Raw genomic sequence first — 26,413 nt, 5'->3', positions numbered from 1 at the left:
TGTACTGGTGGAGTAATTTTAGGTAACCCTATAATGTTTTTTGTAGAGTGACAATGCTCTGTTTGTTAGCAGCACATGGAACCCAAAAAACAATACAACTCATTAATGATTAAACATTAACACTTTCATGGATGGCATCCATGCACAAACAAGCACCTATTTAGCGTGCCTGCACTGTATCACTGAACTAGCATACTGCTTATGATGCTCACGGTCAGACCTATTTTCTTCTCTTATTGGCAACATCTATAAGGTTTTAGAAACATTTGACTTGTGGCTAAAAAGACTTGTGTATTTGAGCTGTCCTTCAGGAGGACAGGTTCACTGGTTAAGTAAATACATTCTGGAATATAACCGTGTTGCTTATTAATGTTCTAGAATACAAGGATCACTGTGGGGTCATTCACATAAATTGGACCAATGGTCCCCACCAAAATGAGCACTGAAAGGGGGCCATGTTTGAGAGGTCATAGCTTTCAAAATATTTAAGATATCTTCTTGATGTTTTCTGCACACACAGAACTGCTCAGCTGTTGCTTCTCATTGATGTTAATGTGATGTTAATGAGGCAAATGTAGAAAACGGAGCAATGCCGGCAATAAAAACACCCTATTGTACTTGCAAGAAATCCTGAAACAATGCAGTTATTGTCTTCTCTGTAGTTTCTCTAGGTGTACTTGCTGCTGTGTCTTATTGTTTTCTATAAAACCTTGATATCCTGTCAGTTAAGAAATGCAAAGCTTGTCTTAACATTGTCTTCATTACCACGGCCAGAGACCCGCACTTAAAAATGCACCGTCACACTTGACATGTTCTTTAAATTCTCAAAGGAATAAATCGATACCCAGGCAGCACAATGTAGGGTTGCAGCCATACAAGATTTTGCACATCACAATACAAGCTGAACAGAAAATGACGATGATATGATAAATGATCTGGATCTAGATCTGATATTTTTTTCTTTAGATCATTTTAAAGAATATATATATATTTCATTGAATTTTATTCTTTTAAACTTACAAAAGTAGTACAATAGCACATGTCCAGACAGTAAACAGACTACAACGCTAAATATACCAATATCATTGAATGATGTTAAATTAAGAAAGAAAACAAAGAGAACATATGGACAGCAGACAAATACAGATACAGAATGCTTTACTGGAAACCTATCTCAGTAATACATTTGTATTAATGTTGATAACTCATAAAAGCATAAAGGATTAGTTTTCATATTTCATTGAAATATGAACTAACTGAAGCAGGGTTAGACAATAGCACTAGCACTGCACCTGTTTCATGTACTACTGTTACATCAAAATGTCTGCTGGTTTTCATTCCAACCAAGTTCTCAGCTACTTAATCAGACCTTAATTGAACTAATAACACACTTAATTATATTTTTTTTTTTTTTTTTTAATTGTTCTCAGCTCCTAAAAAGTTGCCGATTTCAAGTTGCTTATAAAATTGTATAGTGAACTTGAAATCTCCAACTGTTTAAAAGCTGAAAACAAAAAAGAATAATTAAGCCAATAAATAGTTAATTGGATTGAATAGTTATTTTTCCCTTTATGCACACACACACACACACACACACACACACACACACACACACACACACACACACACACCTCTTATATTGGTATAAAACTATTTTAAAAATAGGGGGGAAAAAAGTGTTTGACTGGATTTGTAAAAATATGCTTTAGGTCAGAAATGCAGCATCAGGTGGAATCGTAGTGGGGAGCATTACAACTATTTTCATTCTGATCATACACAAATATATTCAGCTCAGAAGTTGGAATAGTTTTATGAAACACTTTGCTTATTTTCAATACAAAGCACACCAAACACGTTTTCATTTTTATAATAAGCCTAGGGTTTTCTGGAGAGAAATCAAACTTCGCTACACAGAAAAATGCTCTTAATTACATCTAGGCTACTTGCATGTTTTAATTCTAAATGTGTGTCTTTTTGTATTTTTTATATTACTCAGGCCTACCTTGTAACGAGTTTGTCACTGAGGTGCGTCCTACACATCACATGACACACAGGTCCTTCCCTCTGATGGAAACCACATTCAACCGTAAGCCTTTCACATTGTTTAACTGACAAGGAGGGAACGTTTCCAATTGCACATTGCTATGACGCTACATATCTCTGACTTACTAACAGTATCTGCACCATTATCCTGTAATAATGCAGGAATTGTTATTTGTATCTTTTGTCAAATCAATTTCTGTATCACAATATAACCTGTGTATCACCGCAACCCTAGTGCAATGCATGGCTCAGTACAAAAATACTCATCCAAAGCAAATTAAATTCACATCATAGAAATTGCCTTGAAAAGATAAACACAAGCTTGAGACCAATGCATTTCAACTGAAATGAAAGTACACGTTAGAAAGAAAAAGCAATTTTGTAGTTCAGCTTCTGGTGTTATTTACATTAGCCTGTTAAACTCTCCTAATCTCATTTTTGAACAGTACAGACCATGCAGTTTGACGGCCTCATAGCCAAGTCATGTGAAAGGGTACATGTATTCATCACCTGAATGTACTTATGAAACCCAAGAATGGAATGGAACTTTATCAATTAAAAAACATGGATAATTTGCATTATACATGGCGAGGTTCAAATAACCAATCAAGTTTTGTATTCAAATACATAAATACTAAAAGAAACCGTTCAAGTAAACAAGCTATATAAGGGTCCTTAAGAGACTGTTTTCAGATTGCTACTGCACTGAATGTAGCTCATGAGAGCTGCTGTTCTACATTGCATTGCATGGCAAGTGTTGGCTCAACGCCCTTCTAAGACATATTCTTGTGAGGTTTGTTATGGCAATGGAATTATGGATCCATATCATTTCTGAACCAGTATACCAAGGGGAAGGAACCAGATATAAAAATACTGATGCAGAACAACATTCAGCAAATGTATATTTACTGTGTTTGCTTTGTGGATACATTTTTTCACCACTGTGCACAGCAGTGATTTGAAAAGAACATACAAAAGTACAAAATTAAATATGGAGGCTAAAATACACAAGATACTGCACATTTCATCTGAGTAATTTTGCAGACACAGTTCACGGGAGGGCATTATTATAAGGGCAGCTGAAACCCCCCACCCCCACCCAAAGCCATCTGACACTTTGTATCAGCCCAGACCCCACTTAAACAAATTCTCACCTTGTTGTGGGAGGTGCTAAAAAATTTTCCACATAAACACATAGGGTTTTTTTTTTTTTTTTTTTTCAAGGCACATTCTCAGAGGAAGTAAACAGCAGAATAAAACAACTTGGAGGGTGCAGTTAAATTTAATTTCAGAGTTGTAAACCTTTAAAATAATGTTATTCCTCCTGAAAATCTGGCTTTGTGCTTACTTAACCACAACAACAACAACAACAACTTTTGGAATTCTGTTTTGTGTGCGCGTGTTATTTTTTTTTCCTTTTTACAAAAATGTTTGTCCTCAGGAGATGGACGGAGGCAAAAATAAATACCTGCATCTGATGCCTAACTAGCTGTTGGGTCATTTTTTATTATTACTAGTTTACTTTATCTGGGTCTTCTTTGTTTCTGTGTGTGTGTGTGTGTGTGTGTGTGTGTGTAAAAGGGTGGAGAGTCATTATTTAGCTGCAGTCATTGTTATTGTTATTTAATTTTGAGATATAGTTTATTATTATTATTATTATTATTATTAGTTTACTTTGTGTGCGACTTACTGTATTTTTGAAAATAAAAACCTTGCTATCAGTTTTGTTGAAGACTTTTTTTTTTTTTTAAATGGAATTACACAACATCTTGTGTGGCATTTCTTTATTTTTGTGACCTCTATAGTACTCAAACAAAAATAAACTTATCACAAACAGGGTCGCAAGTGGCAGTTAACAATTTATTATACATTTCTCTATTTTTTTGGGCGGTGTGGCTTAAGAAAAAAAATATAACACATTCCACAACAAAATACATGATATCACTGGAAACAGCTGCCTTTCTATAGGCATATTGGGTTTTAATTTATAATTTAAGGTTGCCAAATTACAAGCGCTAAAACACAAACAAACATTCTGTTTAGGCATCAAAGAGTTAAAAGAAACAGTGCCCTCAAAATGCTTTGCCTACACTCATTTTATAACAATACACTATCACAGTCTTGCACAGTTGTCTCTGTGTCCATCCCCATCCCATTAACAGCTCAGTGCAAGGGACTCACCATTCACCTTTCTGTAAGCAGACTCTTACTCCATTTAGAATGCAATTAGACACTGCATGCTACATCCAACACATACATCGTCTTAAACAAGGGGTTATTTTTTACTTTTGTTAACTAGCTATGGAAATAGCTTTAAAGTGTATGCCAATGTTTACATTGTAGGTTTTATTTTCATTTATTCACAAGGAAACCCCAAAAGGAGGATATAGGGTGGTATACTGAGCTTGCATAAAAGAGTTGTCAACCTGCACGCAAGTGATACTTTGGCTAAACTGAAAACCAACACCTGCCCAACACACTATGTAAAGCTGGTAAACTGAACAGATTCACCTATGTGCAGTATTTAAACCTGCAACAAGGCAAGTACTTCTGTCTACCTTATATTGGCTTTGTCCTAATTACCACAATCTGTTAAAATAAATAAATAAATAAAATAAATAAATAAATAAATAACTGGAAACAGACAACAGATGGACATGATGTATATGGCAGACAACCAACTGTATGACTCAACCCAGTATGGGGAAAATGAGATTCTTCTACTGTAAACCCACTGACACTTCAAATGAGCACCTATATTTCCCCAAGATAAGCATATGGTTGTTAAAAATCACCACATGAAACAACTGGAAGCCCTGCAGTTGTTATGACTATGAAAATGATAAAACAGGGGTCATTCCATGTTAAAGGATGACCGTCAATAAGGTTTTTTTGGCCCATGGCTGGCTTGTAAAAAATATTTCGTTTTCCAAAAAATGTGTATGTCACTTGACAGCTGGCAATTGTCATCCTATGTGTGTGTACAGCTCTTCTCTGTAGTTTTGTACATAACTTGGCTAGGCAACCTGCTTTAACACTGGTTATTTATATATTTAATTTTTTTGTCAGAAAAACTTTTTTAGGGGACGTTTTTTGGTGCAACAGGAAATTACACCCGAGGGGGGAAAAAAAGCAGTTTACTGCAAAGCTGCTATGCATAGTAAAAAAAACTGGGGTGTTTGGATACAAGTGATTTTAAATGTTCAAAAAGCAAGTAGGACTCAAGATTTACGCCAGAAAAAGGTCAAAATGTGCACAACAAACAATAAACACAACTAAATTTAACTTTCACATCTGAAAGTATTTACTTTAAAACATCTGATGTACACCCACGTTTTTTAAAGCAGCAGCATACTTAACTTCATGAAAATCAAGTGATAATTATACATCACAATCCTCATCTGTTAAAACCAGGAGGTAATCCTTCCAAGACATGACTCATATTGGTATCAAAACGTTCCCTGCACAGCCTCATGCTTCAAAATAAATAAAACGAACCAACAATACAAGGAAAACACCAGTTCTGAAGCTGTTCAATCTCTATAGCAGTCAAATTATATTATATATATATATATATATATATATATATATATTATACTGAATACGGAGAAAACAAACCTGCTGTTAAAATGACTTAAAAGCTCATAAATCACAGCAAATTGGACAGTGTTAAAGCAACTCTGTAGGAGTCCAATCTAACACTGATCCAGTGTGCATATGGCTCCACACTCCAGTGTAAAAGATACACTTTTGAAAAGTAAAAAAAAGGTAACACTTTCATAGTGCAAAAACATTTAACACTATGGGGAGTTAAATTTACATCTCTTTCAGAGTATAACTAGCACCCCTTTACTGTAAAATTAACATGCTCAGAAATAACACTGCTGTAGTGTCAATTTAACTCATGAGTACACACCTGTACTCTCTGTATATAAACTATGTAAACTTATATCTTCATAGTTTGTTAAACATTGCTTCATTGCCTCGAAAGAAAATATTGTTGCGAGCACAGGAATGATAGGGGAGACACACACCAAGGATCACAGATACAAAGCCAACACCAAGTCAACAAGTCCATACACTGATTTCACTATGTAACACAATTTTTGTTCCTGGGTAGTAAGTGTTATTTCCTATTTGCTTATGCCTCAAAAGTATAGAAAATGGCTATTATTCCCCACAAACTTTGCTTTTGTGACCAGGACAGTGATATTTCAAAATATCACTATTTCCAATGGGAAAACAGGCAAATGTGTGTCTTTTCGTTCACAAAGTCAGAAAAAAACAACATATGAATCCAAATTAACATGTATTTATACTAAAGTAATACAAAAATGACTACAAAAGATTTAAAAGCGAGTAGTTTTTCGAGATTTACGATTATACTGTAAATACAGTATAATCGTAAATCGAAAAACTACTCACTGGGGAGTTAAATACAGTATAATTGTAAATCTCGAAAAACTACTCACTTCTAAATCTTTTGTAGTCATTTTTGTATTATTTTAGTATAAATACATGTTAATTTGGATTCATATGTTGTTTTTTTCTGACTTTATGTGAACGAAAAGACACACATTTGCCCGTTTTTCCATTGGAAATGCTGATATTTTGAAATATCACTGTCCTGGTCATAAAAGCAAAGTTTGTGAGGAATAATAGCCATTTTCTATACTTTTGAGGCATAAGCAATTAGGAAATAACACTTACTACCCAGGAACAAAAAAAAAAAAAAAAAAAAAAAATTGTTACACTGTGTTTTCACTCACACACACTCACACATCCACCCACTCCTGGATGTTGATATTATTACTCTGGACTGCTGTACTTTATTTTACTCTGTGAAATATACTTTGGTTTGATATGAAACACAGCATAGTGTCAAATTTGAAAATGTAACCGTTAGTGTTGATTTTAGTTGTTAACACTGGGATTTCAGTACTGGCCAATTTGCTGTGAGGAATTAAGCTGGTGTTTGTGGCTGCCTGGATTCAAGTAGGAATCACGATCACAGGATCAACATGCAGCCTTTGTTTCTTCCTTTGAATGGCTGCTAAGCTAGGATACATTTTCAAAGTCACTGTCTTATGATTTAAAGCAACCAGTTGCATGAGCAACAAGCTATAGTAAAAACACTTTGTTTAAAAAGTGACATTCCTGCTTAGCAAAAGTAAAAAGGTTGACATACATTTTGACAAATGTGTTCACAAATTCACAAAGTTGAATAATAAAGCATTTCATTCAATCAAAATTCAGACCAACACATCCAATAATCTGGTTACAAACCAGCAGGATGCAATCTCTTACTACAGCTGCCATTAAAGCAGTTTTTCTTGAAAGCTTATTATAAACTTGGTATAAAATGGCTCATATTTGGTCAGTGATTAATTGAAAACAATATATCTAATACAGGTCAAAACGTCACCACAGTTATGATCAGCATTGAGTGAAAAAGGCCTGCCGAAATCAATACAGCAGACCTTTCCTTTCCAGACATCTCTGGGGTCTTAAAATTACTGGTTAGGTGGATTGGATTCCTTGACAAACCTGGAGGTGTGGAGAGGACACTTGCCTCAAGGTTTCAGCCCTGGCAGAGGATCAAACTGAACCACCAGTCCCCTGTACCACAACTTATTTAAAAGCTTTCAATAGTTCTCGCTTCTTACTCAGACTTCAACAGGCAGGTTGTGCAAAACCATCTTTAAGGTCAGTCTGGGTTTATTTCTGTGGTGGATTAGAATCTTCCTGTGAGGGTCTCTACACTAGATTTCCAACCTGTGGTTTCAGTATTTTCCCTTACACAAAAAAAACAGCTTTCATTGGCCACTTATGTAGGGTTGCAATTCTAACTCCTCCTAACAAATCAAAGGGATTTACTTAATGCCTTGGCTTGTCATTATGCAGCATCGCGTACACCGCAAGCAATGCTGCTGTTTCAAGAATGATGCATTACTTAGACCTCTGGAGAGAGAGGAGAGAGATATTTAAAAATGAATAAGAGATTTGTTTTGTTTGATTATTTATTATTATGCTCTGTGAGCAAGTGTTTATTTTTGTTTAAACATTTTATTTATTTTTGTAAAAACGGCGCACGCCACGTCTTGTTGAAACTGCAGATACCTTTGCGTGTTCAGTTCCTCCTTCTGGTCTGACGTCACCATAACACCATTTCCTGCCACAGCCCCAAAGAGATTTTTAATGTCACACTGAATCTGTTTAATGTCACTTTTACTGTGTAAATGTTATTTTTTAGTATTTTAAGTACCTTTCTTAATTATTGACAGGGTAGCTTCTTGATTGTGAAGTAACAGAGGTAGGTGTTAGAGGGGCGATTTTCTGAATACAAAGTACAAGCAATGTTAAGTGTGTGGGTTTCTATCATTTTGAGCATTACTATGAAGGAATGCAACATCCATTATTCTTGTGGCACTGAAGCAGAATGATTGTTAGTGTAAGTTAACATTTGTTACTGCAAGGTTAAATGTCATGTAGTCATTTTTTGGTCTACGTTACCTGTGGTGTTCACAGTTAAATGGACTTTAAATTGTATACGTTTGATTGTCTCAGCGAGTAAGGAGAGGTCTACACCAAACACAACCTCCAATTTCCCTTTGTTTAAAACTCTCCATGGGGTATGATATTGTTAATACCAAGTTACATCTCAGTTTAATAAGCAGTCTACCAGATATATGCATACGTGTGACATACAAATGGACAAACGTACAGACCGATAGACACCCCTACATATACACCCAGACTCCACTATTGTCAATAACATATGCTAAATAATGTTTATACCACTCAGTGACAGGAGAGCCCCTGAGGCAATTCCTAATGCCAGGACAATCAAATATAATGGAGTCCCATTACACTGTGCCTATCAAATAATGTACTATTTAAACCCAAAGGAGCAAAACATACCGGTTTCCTAAGCTTCTACTTACAGGCTAGATTTTCTTTGCCAAGTATTCACAGATATAAATCAGTTCAGGTAAGAATATGTAATTAGAAAATCCTGCTAGCCCTGGTAATTAACTTGTTATGTCTTACCTACTTTTAGATTATACCAGAAATGGGCAGACACCTGGCAAAAAACTACTGTGTAATGTTTTATTGTACCAGTGTTACTGTACCAAAATAAAAGCTCAAAAAGTACCTAAACTTGTCTTTTAGTCAAGCACAGTACCCGCAAAAAAATAAGTGTAATTTTAGTGCTATAGTACAAAAGAGAAGTCTAACATTAGCCTTGTAAGAAATATTAGGAGCCTAGCAATGTTAATGCAGTGTGTTTTATCATGCGGACAACAAAAACCTCTTGAAACTAAATCCTTATTATCTTTGTCAAGAGTCTTAATACTAAAGCAGCCATCTGAGTAAAAGTACATGAGAGACGCACCTTGAATAAGCAATAACGCATTATCCCAGAGCAAAAATTAAACACAGGTTAGGCATTCTAATGTAATGAAAGGATATAAGGATGTGCAAACTGTTCTTTGGCCACTTGCCATGTAATTCTTGGTACTGCTATAAAACCAGCCAATAGTAATGATGCAACAATGCTCCCCTCTTCTGCCAGTAATGTGTGTCTGGTTGCAACATTAGAGGTCAAAGTTTAATAGGCAAGTGTGGAAAGTAGCTTTTAAACTACTACACAAATGGTTTTGCTTGTGTCATTTACACAACATTTCTTCAGAACTCTCTAGTTTAAACTAGTTTATTACAAGCTAGAATAATATTTTCACCAGCACTCAATAATGCATGCACATGGATTAGAGAGTGGTTAACATGTACAAAACAGAAAGTACCGATTAGACAATAAATCTCAAAATGGAGCAAGGTAACCAGTGGTATACCACAGGGATCAGTATTAGGTCCTCTGCTATTCCTAATCTACATTAATGACTTAGATTCTGGTATAGTAAGGAAACTTGTTAAATTTGCAGATGACAAAAATAGGAGGAGTGGCAAACACTGTTGTAGCAGCAAAGGTCATTCAAAATGATCTAGACAAGATTCAGAACTGGGCAGACACATGGCAAATGACATTTAATAATGAATAGTGTAAGGTACTGCACACAGGCAATAAAAATGTGCATTATGAACATCATACAGGAGATACTTAAATTGAAGAAGGAATCTATGAAAAACACCTAGGAGTTTATGTTGACTCAGAAATGTCTTCATCTAAACAATGTGGGGAAGCTATAAAAAAGGCCAAGAAGATGCTCAGATATATTGTGAAAAGCGTTGAATTTAAATCAATCACACATTAAATGTTACTTGCATGCAAAATCTTATCTTTTGATCTGCCTATTCCTTAAACAAAAGTTACTGTACTAAAACCCATTACCAAATCATTATATGTAGCAACTCTATATGGCGGTGCTGCCATGTACTGGAGCAGGGTATTATGCCAAAGCATCTAAACCACAGCTAAACCCAGGCAATTTTAGTATCAATTTTCAACACCACTAACATTGATTATCAAGCACCGTCTTTAGGTCATAGATACACAAGCACTTTTTTCAGCAGTTTTTCTTGGCAACTCAAACTGACAATAGAAATTGTCTGTGTGTCCTAATTGATGATCCAAATTCACTTGACACTGTTTCTGTCCAGCTAATGATATTGCAGAATCACCTGATTTAACTTTCCATTTTGCTAAATAGGAAATATGGCTACAGACAAGTGGATGCATATGGAAACTCTGCAACTGATCGATTTTTTTCAGGGTAAAAAATGTTTATGGGATATTTGGTATGCGGAATATAAAGACAGTAATATAAAAGAGCTAATAAGGAATTAACAAATATTAGGAGAACTCGCCAGCGGAGGTAAAAGAAACTGAAGATATTTTCCTTCTCCCAGCAAAATTGTGAGTTTAGAGGTTATTCAGTTTTCTTTTACCACCGCTGGTCCATACGTTTTTCTATGTCTTTTCAAAATTATTCCAATTACTACAGCAACTGCTGAAACCACCACTTAGCAATCACAATTCACTTGTCAATTTTTTAGTTTTTCTAGAATTGATAATAAAAATTGATTGTGTCTCTCCAGCCTTACAGAACTGCCTTTTTATTTTCTTCAGAAATGCTTTATACAATGCCTATTACTGAATGCAACTGTTTTCTTTAATGGCATAAGGTTGCCAAGTAACTATGGAAACTAAGACCACCTGCCTTCCAGTTCTCAGCCCAAACAGGTCATGTCTTTAAAAGAAACAAATACCTGTGAGAAATAAACAAGAGGCCCTTTATAGGGCAGGTATAATTACATATTAGTTTTATATGATGTCAACTGAATTGTAAAGAAATATTTTAACTTCTATTTAACTTGAATGTTTACATTTGTTATAGTACAGTGCATTATTCACAAGTCATGATGAGTTAAATGAAGTTCAATATATGAAACTAGACTGCTAAATTGTGTAACACTAACACTTCACTGTCAATGTTGATGCTGTTGTGGCAGCTATCAAAACATCTCCTTCCTTGCATGCTAGTGCTGAGTTGCTAACCGGGTCACTTCAACTACTCCACTTCAAGCACAGGAACTGTACAAGCCTGATTTATTTCCCCTCTGATGCACAAGCACAGTACTATCGAAACACAAACTGTTTTACAACATCCACAGGAATATGAAAGCCCCCCTTTTCTACGTTCCCTCTAGGTATTTTAGCTAGTGGCTAAAACAAATCAACATTTTTGGCCACACTGGAAAAATTTAAGCCACGCCAAAGGTGATAAATAACTATAAAAAGTATTTTATTGTAGGCCTACACAATACAAAAAGTATAACGATTTCAAATATTAATAACCTCCTAACAACCAAACAACTGCTCTTTCCATTGCTTTCCATCCCTTTTCAGTTTCCAATGCAACCCTAATGACACACACACAACAAACATAAAACAACGTCACTGGTAGAATAGGTACTGTACTTGTCTGCACTTTATAAGTTCTCAGGGCTAAAACAATAACAATTGTACTACAGGAATTGCAAAGGCATTTGTTTCTACAGTATCAAATGTTCATACTTAAATATGAATAGGCTTTAGTAAGTTTATTTCAGCAAGACAAAATGTGTATTTTATTTTAAATATGTAACCATGCTAGATAGTTTAATGGCAGACCACACTCTACCAACACATTTGCAGTAGGCTGTCTGAATGCTATTATTACTTGAAATGCTGAATTTACTACTGTGCGAAAAAAACAACTGTTGCATAGTCACCCCCCCTCTGATTAAACACCAGAGATAGCGTTCTACTTTATCTAACAGAAAAAAATAAGCCGTGTGTTTCATGAAGCTGTCTGCTTTATTTTCTGTTTTAAAAACATTTCTGTAATTTTCACTGTTTCAGCGCCATGATAAAGTTATTTACACACCTCTCGTACAGTGTTGCTATGGTTATGTTACATGACCAAGCGAAGTTTAAAAATAAATAAATAAATAAAAATAAAAAGTTGCCATTCCTTGATCTGGCTGCACGCGTAATTAATAGAAATCATGGCGAACAAGGTGAAAATTAGTTTAGCCAAACAGAAAAAAACTTTCTCTTGTGGCAACATGGTGAGCAGCTAGTGGGAACTTAGCCTTTTGTAAACATATGAGTTTGGCAATCCTGGGGAACAAACAAACTGGGTCATTCTATATGGTAACAATGTGGGTGGTGCCCTATGAGGGACACAAACCTCTTGTTGCTAGGGAGCTGACGTCACTGCCCTGTGACTTTTGCTAGTTCATTGCTGCCACAAAGTGAACCCCTTGTTGGCTAAAACAAAAACTGGGTCAGCAAGCAGACATTTAAATTTGCTTTGTGTTATTGTGCAATGTGTGTGATATGATAACAGTATAATATTAATGCTTCATTTTTAATTATTTTGTATATTTGTTTGATGTGCAGTAATAAAACAACAGTAATTCTAAGTGAATTTGCCTATGTATACTGCAGCCAAGGCATGTGCAGTGAGACTATAAAAATGGGGAGCCAACTCCAGGACCACGACATATCTGAATCCGCAGCATAGCGAGGGGCGATATAACAAGGGGTGTATTAAAAAAAAAAAAACAGCCAACGACCGAACAGCTAGTATGGGATTTCCCAGGCTTCTTGAGCTCTGATCCTTTGCTTTTCAGGAGCCTATACAATAGATAGCCTCACCTCGGCAGAACATCACCATCGCACTACAAACAGAGAGCAGGGTTACTGGTTAACAGAAACAGGACGCAAGATAGGATTAGTAGACAACTTATTTTGGGCAATAAACAGATTTCAGATTTCTTAAAATTCATATATATCAAGAAGTATTTATCCCTAATGAGACACCTTGATTACAAACACAGCATAGTATTTTGTCAAATGTAATGGACACTTCAACAGTTTTTTTTTTTGTTTTGTTTTTTTGCAGTGCTTTATAATTGGAAATTAAATATAGGAAAAACCACAATCTCTGAAAAGTACTGTATTTAATTGTTTGGCACAAACGCAGCAAAAAAGTTTACAGCAGTGCTGAACATTTTTGGAACTGTAATTCGTCAATAGAAAATCCCTTGAAAAGTATGTGGGAGGTGTCTGTCTGGCACAGTTGAGAGAGAGAGAGAGAGAGAGAGAGAGAGACAGACAGACAGAAACAGAGACGGGGATACCATGGTGAAATAAAAAGGGAAGTTCCTCCACCCCACCCTAAAATGAAATTGTTATGATGACTAAGGTACCATTAGAAAGAGTTTTTAGCAGTATGCATCGTTGGCACATGCCTGGTCAGACAATGACAAAAGGGTACAGTAAGTCAGTGGCATCCATCATGGGGTTTTGGCACTGCCTTTCTTGGCAGCATTTTTTCTTACTTTGAAAAAGCATAACAAAAGCAAGTCTATCTGCTTTTATTTTTCTAGATTCTTCCAGCTAACTGATTTTCCATAACTGTTATATTTAGACTTAAAAATACACACTACGCTTTCAAGCCGAATTATATTTTTTCCCAAACCTCCTGTTCAAATATTATTATATACATGTTCATACTCTGGCTAAATAGTAATTTTATGCATTAGAATGGTTTTATTCCTCTCGAAAAACGTTTTGCTTCAAAACAGGGCCTACAGTGTCATCCAGGCTAAATACAGTTTGAAGTAATGGTCAATGCATATATCATAGCCTGTCAGGTGTAAATCTTAGCAGCGTGGCTGTAGCCAGTTCACAACTGGAAAGTAGGTTCCCAAACCTGAATAGTGGTGGAACACATCACCCCACCCTGGGAGAGTCCCTTTATTGTGTTTGGTTATTAGGTTGATGACTACCACTTCAGGTGTAGTGTTGATTGTTATATGGGTGGCTTGTTTTTTTGGGTTGAAGTGAAGTCAGAGGTCAGCTGTTTTCAAAAAATAGACCAGATGCAATGAGACTGCTCTGGAGGAATCGATGTGTTATTTATGAAGATAAAAATAAAAAAATAAAAAAAAAATACAAACTTGAATCTGGTCACCATTGTTATCACATTTTAGTTAATGATTTCAGTTCACCATAATTTCATTTCAGGAATTGTACATCAAGGTTATGAAAAGGAGGGATTTATTGCATTTACCATTAGAATATTTCTACTAGGAGTTAAATTGCAGCTGTAAAATTAGGTTAAATATTACCTTTGTTAGCACTAAATGACGGACTGCAAATACACAAATAATCAACTTCCTGCCATACATTTTTATAATGTAAACATAACGTATGCTTGCAGGTTACAAACCTACACCATGTACTGTGTCTAACTGTAGAATTCATAAACTCATTAGCTTTGGCAAATGCCTTCACTGACTATGTTTACACTGCATATCTGCATTCATCCATTTTGAATTTGCCTGACTGCCACATGCTGTTAAATATCTATCCAACTTGACAAAGCTTGAACAGTTTTGTAAACAAGAATGGTAAAATATTGCCAAATCTAGGTGTGCAAAGTTGGCAGAGACCGATCCCAACAGACTCACAGCTGTAATTGCTGCCAAAGGTGCTTCCACCAAGTATTAACTCAAGGGGGTGGAGACCTATCCAATTATGAGCTTTCAGTTTTGTATTTTTAATATATAACTTTTCTCCCCTTAACAGTGTGGAGTATGGTTTGTAGATAAGTGGGAAAAAAAAAATCCACATTTAAATGCATAAAACTGAGGCACTGACACAAAATATGAATAATGTTCAAGGGGGTGTAGACTTTCTATTGGCACTGTGTAGTATAATTACATTTTTCACCATTTCTTTACAAATTTTAAGCACATAGCTGGGTGTTCAAAAAGAGTGACAGCACCAGAGGCTGAAGCCATAGTCCTCTTACTGTTTCAACTAAGCAGGTACACATTAAAATACAAAATCCAAGTTAAGGGGCTAAAAAGAAAGAAAGAAAGAATGGTCTTCATAAACGTTCAATTCATGACCTCAGACAGTGAAATACAATTAGCATCAGCTGTGACAGTGCTTGTATGGAGCAGACACCGGTCAGGTTGATAGGAGAGATAACCAAAAGTTATTTTTAAGTTACCTAAAGCCATCATAATAAACTAAAATACCTTAAAATCACAGTGAACTTCACCTTGTAAATCACAGGACAACCCAGAATCTTACCCAAAAGATTTATATTAAAGCGGCAGCATTTCGATTGTAATTATGTTTGAAATTAAAGACTTTTTAGGTTCTAGAGTACATGCAACCACAACCTTTCAGGTGAATAAGGTTTAAAATAAAGGTATGAAAATGTTTTCCAATACGAATGTATACTGTCTAATACAATTGAGGACAAGCCAAGAGGAAAAGAATTACACATTTACCGGTTCTTACTTCTGCACAGCAATTAGGTTTTAATCAAGTGGAGACAACAATCTCTTGACTTGACACTATTATATTAAAGGGACTTTCCTCATTGCTCATTGTGTCAGCATAAGTTATTGAACTGGCATTATCAGTACAAGTACCAGTTTTGACAAACCACTGTTGATTTTGTTTTTATTGCACAATAGCTGATGCACCACTTTGACAGGTCAGGCACATTATTTGTACCATCTTATCCCATCAATATCTGTGGATATTCATCCACTTTGTGAAGAATGCCATTAACCTACATACATCCCAAAATCCACCTGCAGACAGGCAGGACAGCATATGTCCTGCTGCTGTAGTAATTCTTCAATCTCAATTGTAAATAAATGCATGTTAGTATAAAAATGTATGGCTTTTAGTAAACAACTAGTTATGTAAACACTAAAGAAAACAAATGACACATCTAAATCATAAAGGACAGCAAGACAAGGATGCCTCATAAAAGGTCAGTAATACAAGCTACAGTATGCTGCCTACATACAGTGTTTTTATCAAGCTAAAATTTCCCCTTTACAGAAAAATGCTGATCTTTTTCAATCTAAACTAGTGATATTCATTTCTTTATAATTATTTAGTAGTCCCCATCAACGACCAGGCTTTCAATTCCAGCTCTCCTATTTCACCAGATGAGAAGGAACACTCACTAATCACTAGTTGTCTTCTCATTCTCTGTTCCCATCTATTTTTACAGTCTGTTGCATAGGAATTTTGGATGCATGCCAGACGCTTTCCTTCCACAGTCCTATTCTATAGGCCAGACAATATTACATCACAATACTCAGAACTAGTCAGTAGCTTACACTCAGGGTTATCCAGGCGTGTGAACTTAAAGCATTACAGTTTACCTTTCCGTGTTTACCTGGGCGTTGCAAAGATATGCCAGACTTGGTTATTATTAAAATAATATTCATTATGTATCATGTATTTAGTGTTTGACACAATAACAAATATTTTTGCAACAGAACTTACATACATCATAATGGCATCAGTGAACTAAAAACTTGATTCAATAGTCCGATAGACTGAAGGCATAATAACTAGAACTGCCAGGCAGTTTTACAGCTTCCAAACTCACTACCAGTTGGAAATTTTGGCAAGCTGTAGCATTGCAGCACGAGTGTCAACAACAGATCAGTTTTATGGAGCAGTTTCAATTAAAAATATTGCATTAGTTCATTATCTCACGATACTTTAAACACTATAGTAACCATGATCCTATCTACACACTGTAAGGAGTCATAATTTAGTTTTACATTTAACCTTAAGGAGAGGTCAAAGGTCAGGATAAAGATAACTTTTTGAAGAGAGAATATACGGGTTCCTAAATGTGTTATATAGTAACCATAACCCTATGTGCACTGTAAGGAGTTACAAGCTAGTTTGACATTTGACCTTAGAGGTCAAATGTCACAGGCAAGGTGATTTTTGGATGGAGCATATATGGGTTCCTATCTGTGTTCCATAGTAACCATTAACCTATATACACTTTTTAAGCAGTTATAATCTAGTTTTACATTTGACCAATCATTTTGAAAGGTTTTTAAAGAAACGCGGCAGGCGGGCAGATTGGTCTCTGTGCGTAAACCTTTTTTGAAAAAGTCAATTGTATTGACACACGGATGATGCTTGAAAATTTGGAGTTCATCAAATAAACCATTTTTTCAACTGAAGCAGTTTAAAATTTTGCCCTATTTGAATTCCATTGTTCCCAGGATGATGCCTACCACGTTCAGAGTTAGTTGGTTAAACGGTTTTTAGACAGATGTTAATGTTTGGCGTGCGTTTTGGCGAATTGGGTGGCTGCCATTTTGATATTAAAATTTACAGCAGCAACTTCTGCTTTTGCCTAGTTTCAGATCAATCACTTCACCAGTTCAAGATGATTTTGAAAGGTTTTAAAAAAAAAAACAATCAGGTCGCATTCTTGTTTGATGCAGGAATGCAAGTTTTTGCAAGAGAGAGCGCAGCACCCCAGATCAAGGTTTCTTTCCATTTTATGATCATTTTTAAAATCGTAAAATTTGTAAATAAAAACTAAATGTCAATACGTTGAAAAGGAAAATATTTGAAGTAAACATTATTTTGAAAAAAAAAGGTAATTATTTTGCTTCTTGACATTTACATACTTTCAAGCAAGTGAGTAACAAAAATACAGTCAGGTACTGAAAATTCAGAGCTACAAAAAAATCTCAGCAGCAACATTCTCCTGCACAAACACAGTTATGTGACAGCAATGAGCCTGACAGTTGTGGCATATGAACAGAGTATTTGTCATGCATTCTCATCATGGATATATTTCAGGCACCCCAAAGCTCTCCAAAAAGGCCACCTTTTGAATGAAATAATGGACAAAAAAAGTAAAATGAGGATTACAAAATCTAACATGTGGAAATGTAAAGCATGTGAGGTGCCAGAAGGTGAGAAAGTGTGGGGCTGGGGGTTTAACAGGTTAACACGGGATGATTCCTCCTAAGTTTTATGTTATTTAGTTACACTGATTTCCAGCAGGAGCAATTTGAAGTTTTGGGAATAAAATAAATAACAACAACAACAATAATCATAATCTTTACAATAACTATAGGCTTCCCTAGGCATTCTGGGTTGGAAACCTAATAAATAAATAAATAAATACAGTTCAGTGAGCAGTACAAAATACAACATAGATCTGCCTACACCTTGTTAAAAGTGCCGCAGACTAGGGTTTGGACTCAACAGAAATGACCGTTAGCACTATAAAACCTAACATTTAAGTGTTAATCACAACTTTACAACAAACACCCATAGCTGGTAACCAGATGGGTAAACTGAATGTCGCTGAAAAAAAGCATTAGCAGCGCTCAGCTGGGGCCAAACTGTCAATTTAAAGAAAAAAAAAAAAAACAACAAAAAAAACAACCGCACAGAAAGACTGTTTATCACCTAAACACCCCGACTGTCTTAACCAATGAATCAACAACGTCATAAGCACAGCTTCCAACAACACAAGATCAGTTAACCGAATACCAAAACTTATAATAAACATATAATTATAATAAACAAAATAATTAATATATAAGAAAGATAATCTTAATTAGCTTACCTGTTTTCACCCTTTGAGTTTGAAGGAGGGGGGCGCAGAACAGTTTGATTTTCCTCCATGTCCACAACACATTTTGTATTCAGTTCAATTTCTGCAGCAAGAATTCATAGAGACAGTGTTACAAAAAGTTCACAAACTAATTAGAAACATTACAACACTGACGCGTCGTTATACAGGAACATGGTTTCTCACTGGAAGGACTTTGATCTGTTTGTCCATATGAAACCACTAATACCTCAGAATTATTGTAGCACAGTTACAAGGAGGAAGCTAGTAAGAGATGCTGCAACATTACTTAAAATTCTGCATGTTTGAAATCTGTGCAGTACCAATAAATATTTTAAACACTTCATTAAATGTTTCAAAAATGTTAAACTTAACATGCATTACACACTTACCTCTCCGGTTCATCGGCCGGACTCTAACTGCAACTTTTACCTTACTATCCGACATTTTTATCCAGTTTTTCCAGGACGATTCTCCCACTAGTTTTAGAAAAAATATAATATATTTGAATTCCCAAAGTGATGTGACTCCCGGTGAGTTATCAGATGCAAATTCACAAATACAATCTCCACGTCCATCACGAGCAGCATAAAGTAAAAATAATCAATATTTTCAGTTTATGCGAGCTAAATATGCCTCAGCTTTTCTCCCGTGTTTTTCTCCATCCTAACCGCCATCTTCCACTGAGACTGAGGGTAGTTCGCACCACGGGGAGACAGGGAGATAGAAAAGACGGACTTGGAGATACACGGACGGAACTTGGAAAGATCTGGTGATCGTAAATATCTGGAAATTTACGAACAAATTGGAGTTAATCCAAAACACACGGGTATGTACAGGGTTTTTGAAAATAATGGGAAATGGCAGAAAGTGCACTTACGTTAAACAATAGAGAATTACAAAAACAGCATTGAGCGAGTAAGCATATATGGCAGAAAATGCAATGTCACTCCCCCAAATGAATATACTTTGCACAGAATATATAGTACTTCCCTGAAGTGGAACAAACCCCAGCCTCTAGCACCTGTCGTCATCATAACGAACTGCTATAAAACCCATATCTATAGTAAGCCCCCATGGCACATAAAACTGCCACAGAAAGAAAGAAACCACTGAATTGGATAATGATCCATATGCCTAGCAAAAGACTGAACAGTAGAATACATTGCAAATAATCTGGTATTGTGTTATGCACATTATGCATCGTTTTAACGTGGTTGGGTAGAATAATAAGTTAAGGATATATGAGTTAAGGGTATATATCAGAGTAGTTTATGTTTGTATAAAATGTTTGTACCTTGCTGACTATTTCTTATATATATTACCAGCAAATTAAATACAGTATATGGAATAGTGGCATCATGGCTCAACAAATAAAAGGTTTTTGGACTGTAAATTTGGTGAACAGTATCATAGCCATTATGTAGGAAATAGTACAGTTTATGTTTTAACCCCGTTTGGGAAATTTTAAGTCTGGCTCTTCCACAAGGAAACGGGATTTACATTTGTTTATGACTGCCAGAGCCATTGATGGGGAAAAAAGCGGCTCAACAGGTAAACAAAAACATATTTGAAGGAGTGTTAAATAATAATAATAATAATAATAATAATAATAATAATAATAATAATAATAATAATAATAATAATAATAATAATAAAAAACCTCAGCAGTTTCGTGGGTAGAACCTGATTTAAATGTGCTGAGAATAAATACAAAGCATGATTTAGCAAATCACACCACATTAGAGACATCCAGTCCGGGTTTTCACTCCAACCTGACAGAGAATGGTCTATTTCAATCTGCATTGCTTTCCACTGAATATGTAAAAGACAATACTTCACTGTATAATGCCTGACATACAGTAGTCTGGTATGAACACCAGGAAACCAAATGTAACATCGTTTTACATTAGCATTCTAATCAGTTGATTGTTGACTACAGTCGTCAAGCAATATATTGCCGGAAACCTGGGCTGGGTTTTTATGAACCAGCTTAATATCCTAGAAGAAACCAGCAAGTGTGTGTTTCAAATTTTTGACAGTCACCATTACACCAGCAGTGCTTAAATAATTATTAAGACTGCAGATAGTAAAGTTAGCAAATACACCTGGAATCAAACTGGAATATAAACATGATTTTCTAATCATGTTATTTTTTATTTTTATTTTATTTATTTATGTATTTTTAGTCAATGCAAATCTTCAATGCTGTATGAATAGCTGGACTTTATTCGTTTAAAGTTTGACAGCTATCTAAAGGTGAAATGTGCCACAATCGTGTTATATTTTACATTTTACTGTTATCTGTTTACTAATCTGACTGGCCATAAAGTGTCCTCAGTAGTGGGTTGGACCATGTAAACCACTGTGAATTGTTTGATTGTCCTGTCCAGTGTTGAAGGTTTCTGTGATGTGGGCCACTGTAGCCTTGCCATTCTAGGAACACCCGAAAAACTGTCTTTATTGATATATTGGTCAATGTAGCCACTGTGTTGAGGGACAAGCAAGTTGCACAGGAACCTGCTGTCATGCCCCTTGTGAAGTTAACAGGCTGCAGGCGTGGTCAGGTAGGGGACTCAGTATTGTCACCTCGTTAGGACTCGTTAGGCTCAATTGGTCCACACCTGTAGTCTGTAATGGCCCATTTCCTGGACAATCATCTCTCCTTTAAAAAGAGCACCACTGCAGCTAGTCGCTCTCTGTCTTCTGACCTGAGAACCTCCCATAACTGAGATTAAACCCTAAGGCATTATATAAAACCCAAACTGAGGGTCCTGCTTATGTGCATGACCTCCCCCTTGGCCGGTGCTGGTGGAACGACCTTCCTTGCCCCGTACCGAGCCGGTGGATATTCACCTGTAGGACTGCAGCTTGTGAGCGGAGGTCGGCTGCCCTTCGGCATCATGCAACCAGCTACGGGCTTGGATTTCCGTTAGGGTGGGGACGGCCTCTGTTTGTTTTCTCCCCTTGCACTACGGTATTTAAACTTACTTTTCCTACATGACGTTCTGGTGCTGCTATCGGCCAGGTAGAGAACCAGGCTAAAAAGCTTCTTCCCTTCCAGTTTGTTTGCATCATCTTTTATTCCTTTTTTTAATGAATCCTGTCGTGTATTTTCTTTTGTCAAAGTCTTGCGAACAGGATTGTTATTTCTGTTTACAGCGAGCCTTTAATTGCTGGTTCGAGGACCCAAATAAAATTAATTTGTGTTGGAAACTATTGTCTGCTTCTGTGTGCACCTAAACGCCCACAGTATTTGTGTGTGTGTGTGTGTGTGTGTGTGTGTGTGTGTGTGTGTGTGTGTGTGTGTGTGTGTGTGTATATATATATATATATATATATATATATATATATATATATATATATATATATATATATATATATATATATATATGAGGATGAGTCAAGATCCCAAGTTTAGTATCTTGAATAAAAAAATGTATGATTGGTGGGTACCGTCACCTGCTAGATAATATTTCATTAGGCACTCTTTCCTTCAGCATCTCTAAATTATTTGCTATATTTTCGTTAATTGAAACTTAAGTGATAAAAACAGATGCCATTTGTACCTTATCATGGGAATACGCAAAATGTCTTTCTATTGTTTGAAAAGCTTACAATTTACGGCTTCCTGACTTGCAGAATACACCCGAGAGGAAATTATGACTATGAAGCATTATAGAACAGAGTTCAATATTCATTTAACATATATATTTAATATAGGAAGATCAAGTTTATGTTGACAGAAATGTTAGGTTAGTCCCATAATCGTGTTCAATTTTACATTCGCATATAATTCTTTCATTTTTTTACTAATTTACTTTCTCCAAAGGCAATATGGGATACGGGCTTCCACCTCTCCTAAAACCGGTTTCCGAAATTAGGGGACAAATAGGGACGGTTTCTGTTACTACTTATAGCAGTAAGGGGTTATACACAGTACATGTCTAAGCCCACTCTAACCTAACCTTTTTGAAATGTATTCCTCTTCGGTAATTCCGCTTCAATAAAATATGCGTTCAGAGCTATGAATAGATTAATATCCTGGATACATCTCTAAACTGCAAATTCCACGATAAAAATATTACAAAAGTGGATTGCCTCACTTTCTAAATGAGGGTTTTAGTTACACTAACATTTTACAGGATCAGTTTTCAGCGCTGAATTTATAAGACAGCAAATGCCTTGCAGTATGTAAGAACTATTTTTGGTCGTGTTGTAGTCGATTGAAAGAAACACTCAATTCGCATCTTTATTTCCATCTTTGAACGTAAATCATCAAGTGGTGTTGTTCTGCATAGCTGTGAGTCACGTGGGAGTTTTCTGCATTGGGTTTACAAAATAATTTTAAAGGAACGATAACCGAGGCTTACAGTACATAGTATGATTATTATGTCATAACAACATTCTCAGATAACCCTTGTTGTTTTGCTGTGGATCTATTTATTTTCACTATGAATCTGATTAAGCCAGTTTTTGTACTGCACAATGTGTTACAGATCCAGTAAAACCTGAGCTTGACAATCACCTTCTGTGCTGCACATAAGGAATTGTGCGTGTTAAGACAGGAAGTGAAACTGTAGCATTGTCGCTGAAAAAATTCAATTCACCTGTTTCCAAGTTTAAAAAAGTGTGTCTTTTCATTGCATCATTGTTTCAATCCTATTTGTAAATTAAGTGACTAAAGTAACCTAATTAGTATTTTCAGAAGTCTGAGACAGTTTATTTTCATTAGGTGAGAGTAGCTGTTATTTACTTCATGCAAATATTGCATTGGCTTTTGCCAAGATAAAATGAGATCGTAGTGGTGGGGACCAACCAAGACTTAGCTTTGCTGTAATATATGAGCCTTCAGTGCTCACTCCGCCAGGTAACGTGGATTTCCTATGGGCCTGGTGTTAATGGCGGAAGTGTAATGCTGGCTCCAGGGATCAGCCTATTTGCGGCCTCCCTGGTGCATTAGCATACATGACAGCGATGATGTTAGCTCAAGGGATCAACCAAAGTGCGTGTCCCGTAGCACCTCAGCATGGCAACCGTCTGGAATGGGCTGGTTGGGGCACTTCACAGGGGTGAACAGGTGGGCACCTCCTGTTTTCTGTGTTTCATCGACTAGACGACGACACCTCAGGAAGGCTTGACAACCTTCACCCAACCTAATCCAGCCAACTTTACTTACCTTAGCCATCCATCCCTTTTTATTAATGTTAACTTGCTGCATCACTTGCCTTAGCCATCTATTCCTTTTAATTTACTTAATTTCATCCATCACATCTCTTTTGAGGTCCCGCAGTGGGCCTTTCCTCCTCAACCAAGAGCCAACTCCTGTGTCTCTCTGCCTACTCACATAGTCTTCACTATACATTGCAATTCCTGTCCACTGAATCCAATATCAATGAAAATCTGTGTTGTGGAGTGCACAACACATTCCTGACAACCCACCTCTACTGGATAAACCCTGAATCTCCACCCAACAGGTTACACAACTGGGGCAGCCATAGAAACATGATAATGGAGGTAGGAAGTACTGATATTGCTAAGGTTTCAGTATGTAGTAAGATACAGTTCACTTCTGTCAAAAACATGGTATTCAAGCTTATTTTTGTGCATTTACATTTCACCTTGGAAACCAAACTTAACATACCCAAGACCATGCATTCAATAATTTGTGCTAAAGAAAGTCCTTAGAAAATATTGTCACAATTTGAAAAGTGATTCCCTAGATATATGCAAAATTAAAGTTACCTACAGAAAGACAGTTGAATGGACAAATAAACTGCCTCCATATTCCTCAAGATTAATATGCGTTACATAGCTTACTCAAGAAGGGCATTAGCAAGTTTCATGACAATTGGAGAAGCGGTTCTCTAGATATATGTAAACTTAGAAGTGTTACGCCACAATATGCATCCCCAGTGGTGGATAAAAATGATATTACGGTAATTTTTCCCAATATTACCATGATACCATATCAGTACACTTGACAGCTCTATTACCATGTTGGCAATTTCAACAATCACCAGCACTCGTGGTCAATTGGTAGTTTAGTAGTTTTTTGAACTGGTTAAGCTAATTTAAGAAAAATATCCCTGTCAGTCCCCTTATTGTCATCTACTGTACCTTCAAATATTCTACTGTAAACCTGTCAACATTAAGAAAACCAGAAAATACTGTACAAAATCCCATCTCCCGCTTGTCTGCAGGGGATTTATTTCAGATTAATTGTCCTTTGTCATTTCTGGTAATGTAGACACAGAGTAAGATTTCTGGACAATCCTCGATGTATTGCAGTAATTATAAAATAACCACCAATTAATTTCTATGTAATATATGGTTTGGCTACAACATAACTCAGCCAGCATTTCAAACACATGTCAGTCTGGCCAATAAAACTCCACATGCCTTCCAGCGGTACTAGGAAGGTACTTGGAAGGTAGAAAAAGGGCAGTTTAAAAAAAAAAAAAAAAAAAAAAAAAAAAGTATTGTCAAAATGGATTGGGATTTAATTAGGGCTTGTCCTTTACATATATTATTTTTCCATAAATCGGATACAGATATGGTACAATAATGCACAATCAGTTTGTGAAGACTGTCGGCTTATTTTGCTGACAAGCAATTGTACTTAAATAATTATTGGGGCATACATTCAATGATTTTAGTTAAGTCATTATGCCCCTATTACTTAATGCTTTTTTTTTTTTTTTTTTTTTACCTACCATTTACCTGTTGTTACAATGTGTTGCCAATATTTTAACAGTGCGACCGTTTTGCTTTAATGCTTGCCTCGTGCACTGTGAATGCATGCCTGCCACAGGGCTCTCCTGGATCCTAAACCCTGCTAAGTACAGATGGAGATTGCAGTAACCCCAGACCGTAGGGTACTGCAATACCCATGACATAAAGGTGTTTAACTATAGAGAGTTTAGTAACTATAGAGTTTTGAGCAAAATACTGGAGAAAATCTGTCCCGGGAGGTGTTTTAAAAAAAAAAAAAAAAAAAAAAAAAAAAAAAAAAAAAAAAAGCAGAGTCCTGGCAAATAAGGGTGAGTTGACAGGTTTGTGTGTTGCTGTCTGAAAAAATTTGTCTTACCTTTCGCAGACAACAGGATGTGGCTCTGGGAGCTGGAAGTAATACTGTGGCAATAATCATAACATTGTCCAAGGACTGTGGCATATTGAGAAACAGTGTGAAACACGAAAAAAAAAAACCTGAACATTTTAAAAAGCTTTTTTTTTTTTTTTTTTTTTTTTTTTTTACTGGCGCTAGCACTTTATACACAACTATATACACAAACAAACAAGCTTCTGGACACTTAGTAAACACGACGGGAGGTCTGGCTTCATATTACTTCCTTTAGGTCGGGACCCCCCAGTTTGAGAAACGCTGATTTAGAGAACAGATCTCAAACCCCAGTGCA

The 26,413-nt window shown here is 36.1% G+C and overlaps 1 protein-coding gene across 10 annotated transcripts in view; it reads right to left on the bottom strand.

Moving 5' to 3' along the window:
- LOC121314818 (kinesin-like protein KIF13A) overlaps positions 1 to 19,955 on the bottom strand; it is a 112,405-nt gene extending 92,450 nt beyond the window's left edge. For 5 of the 10 annotated variants that reach the window (XM_041248509.1, XM_041248512.1, XM_041248516.1 and 2 more), the window contains exons 1-2: positions 19,388 to 19,953; positions 18,990 to 19,080 (exon numbers count right to left, since the gene is read on the bottom strand). In XM_041248509.1, coding sequence (XP_041104443.1) covers positions 18,990 to 19,080; positions 19,388 to 19,442 — 146 coding nt within the window. In that variant the 5' untranslated portion in view covers positions 19,443 to 19,953. Of the gene's footprint in view, positions 1 to 18,989; positions 19,081 to 19,387 lie in introns of those variants that run through there. The other 5 variants (XM_041248517.1, XM_041248518.1, XM_041248510.1 and 2 more) reach the window with 4 other exon arrangements.
- Between the last annotated feature and the right edge of the window lie 6,458 nt (positions 19,956 to 26,413).

The sequence above is a fragment of the Polyodon spathula genome, chromosome 4, assembly GCF_017654505.1.
Source record: "Polyodon spathula isolate WHYD16114869_AA chromosome 4, ASM1765450v1, whole genome shotgun sequence".
NCBI lineage: Eukaryota > Metazoa > Chordata > Actinopteri > Acipenseriformes > Polyodontidae > Polyodon > Polyodon spathula.
The sequence above is the reverse complement of the archived record's forward strand: the minus strand, read 5'-3'. Positions and strand labels throughout refer to the sequence as shown.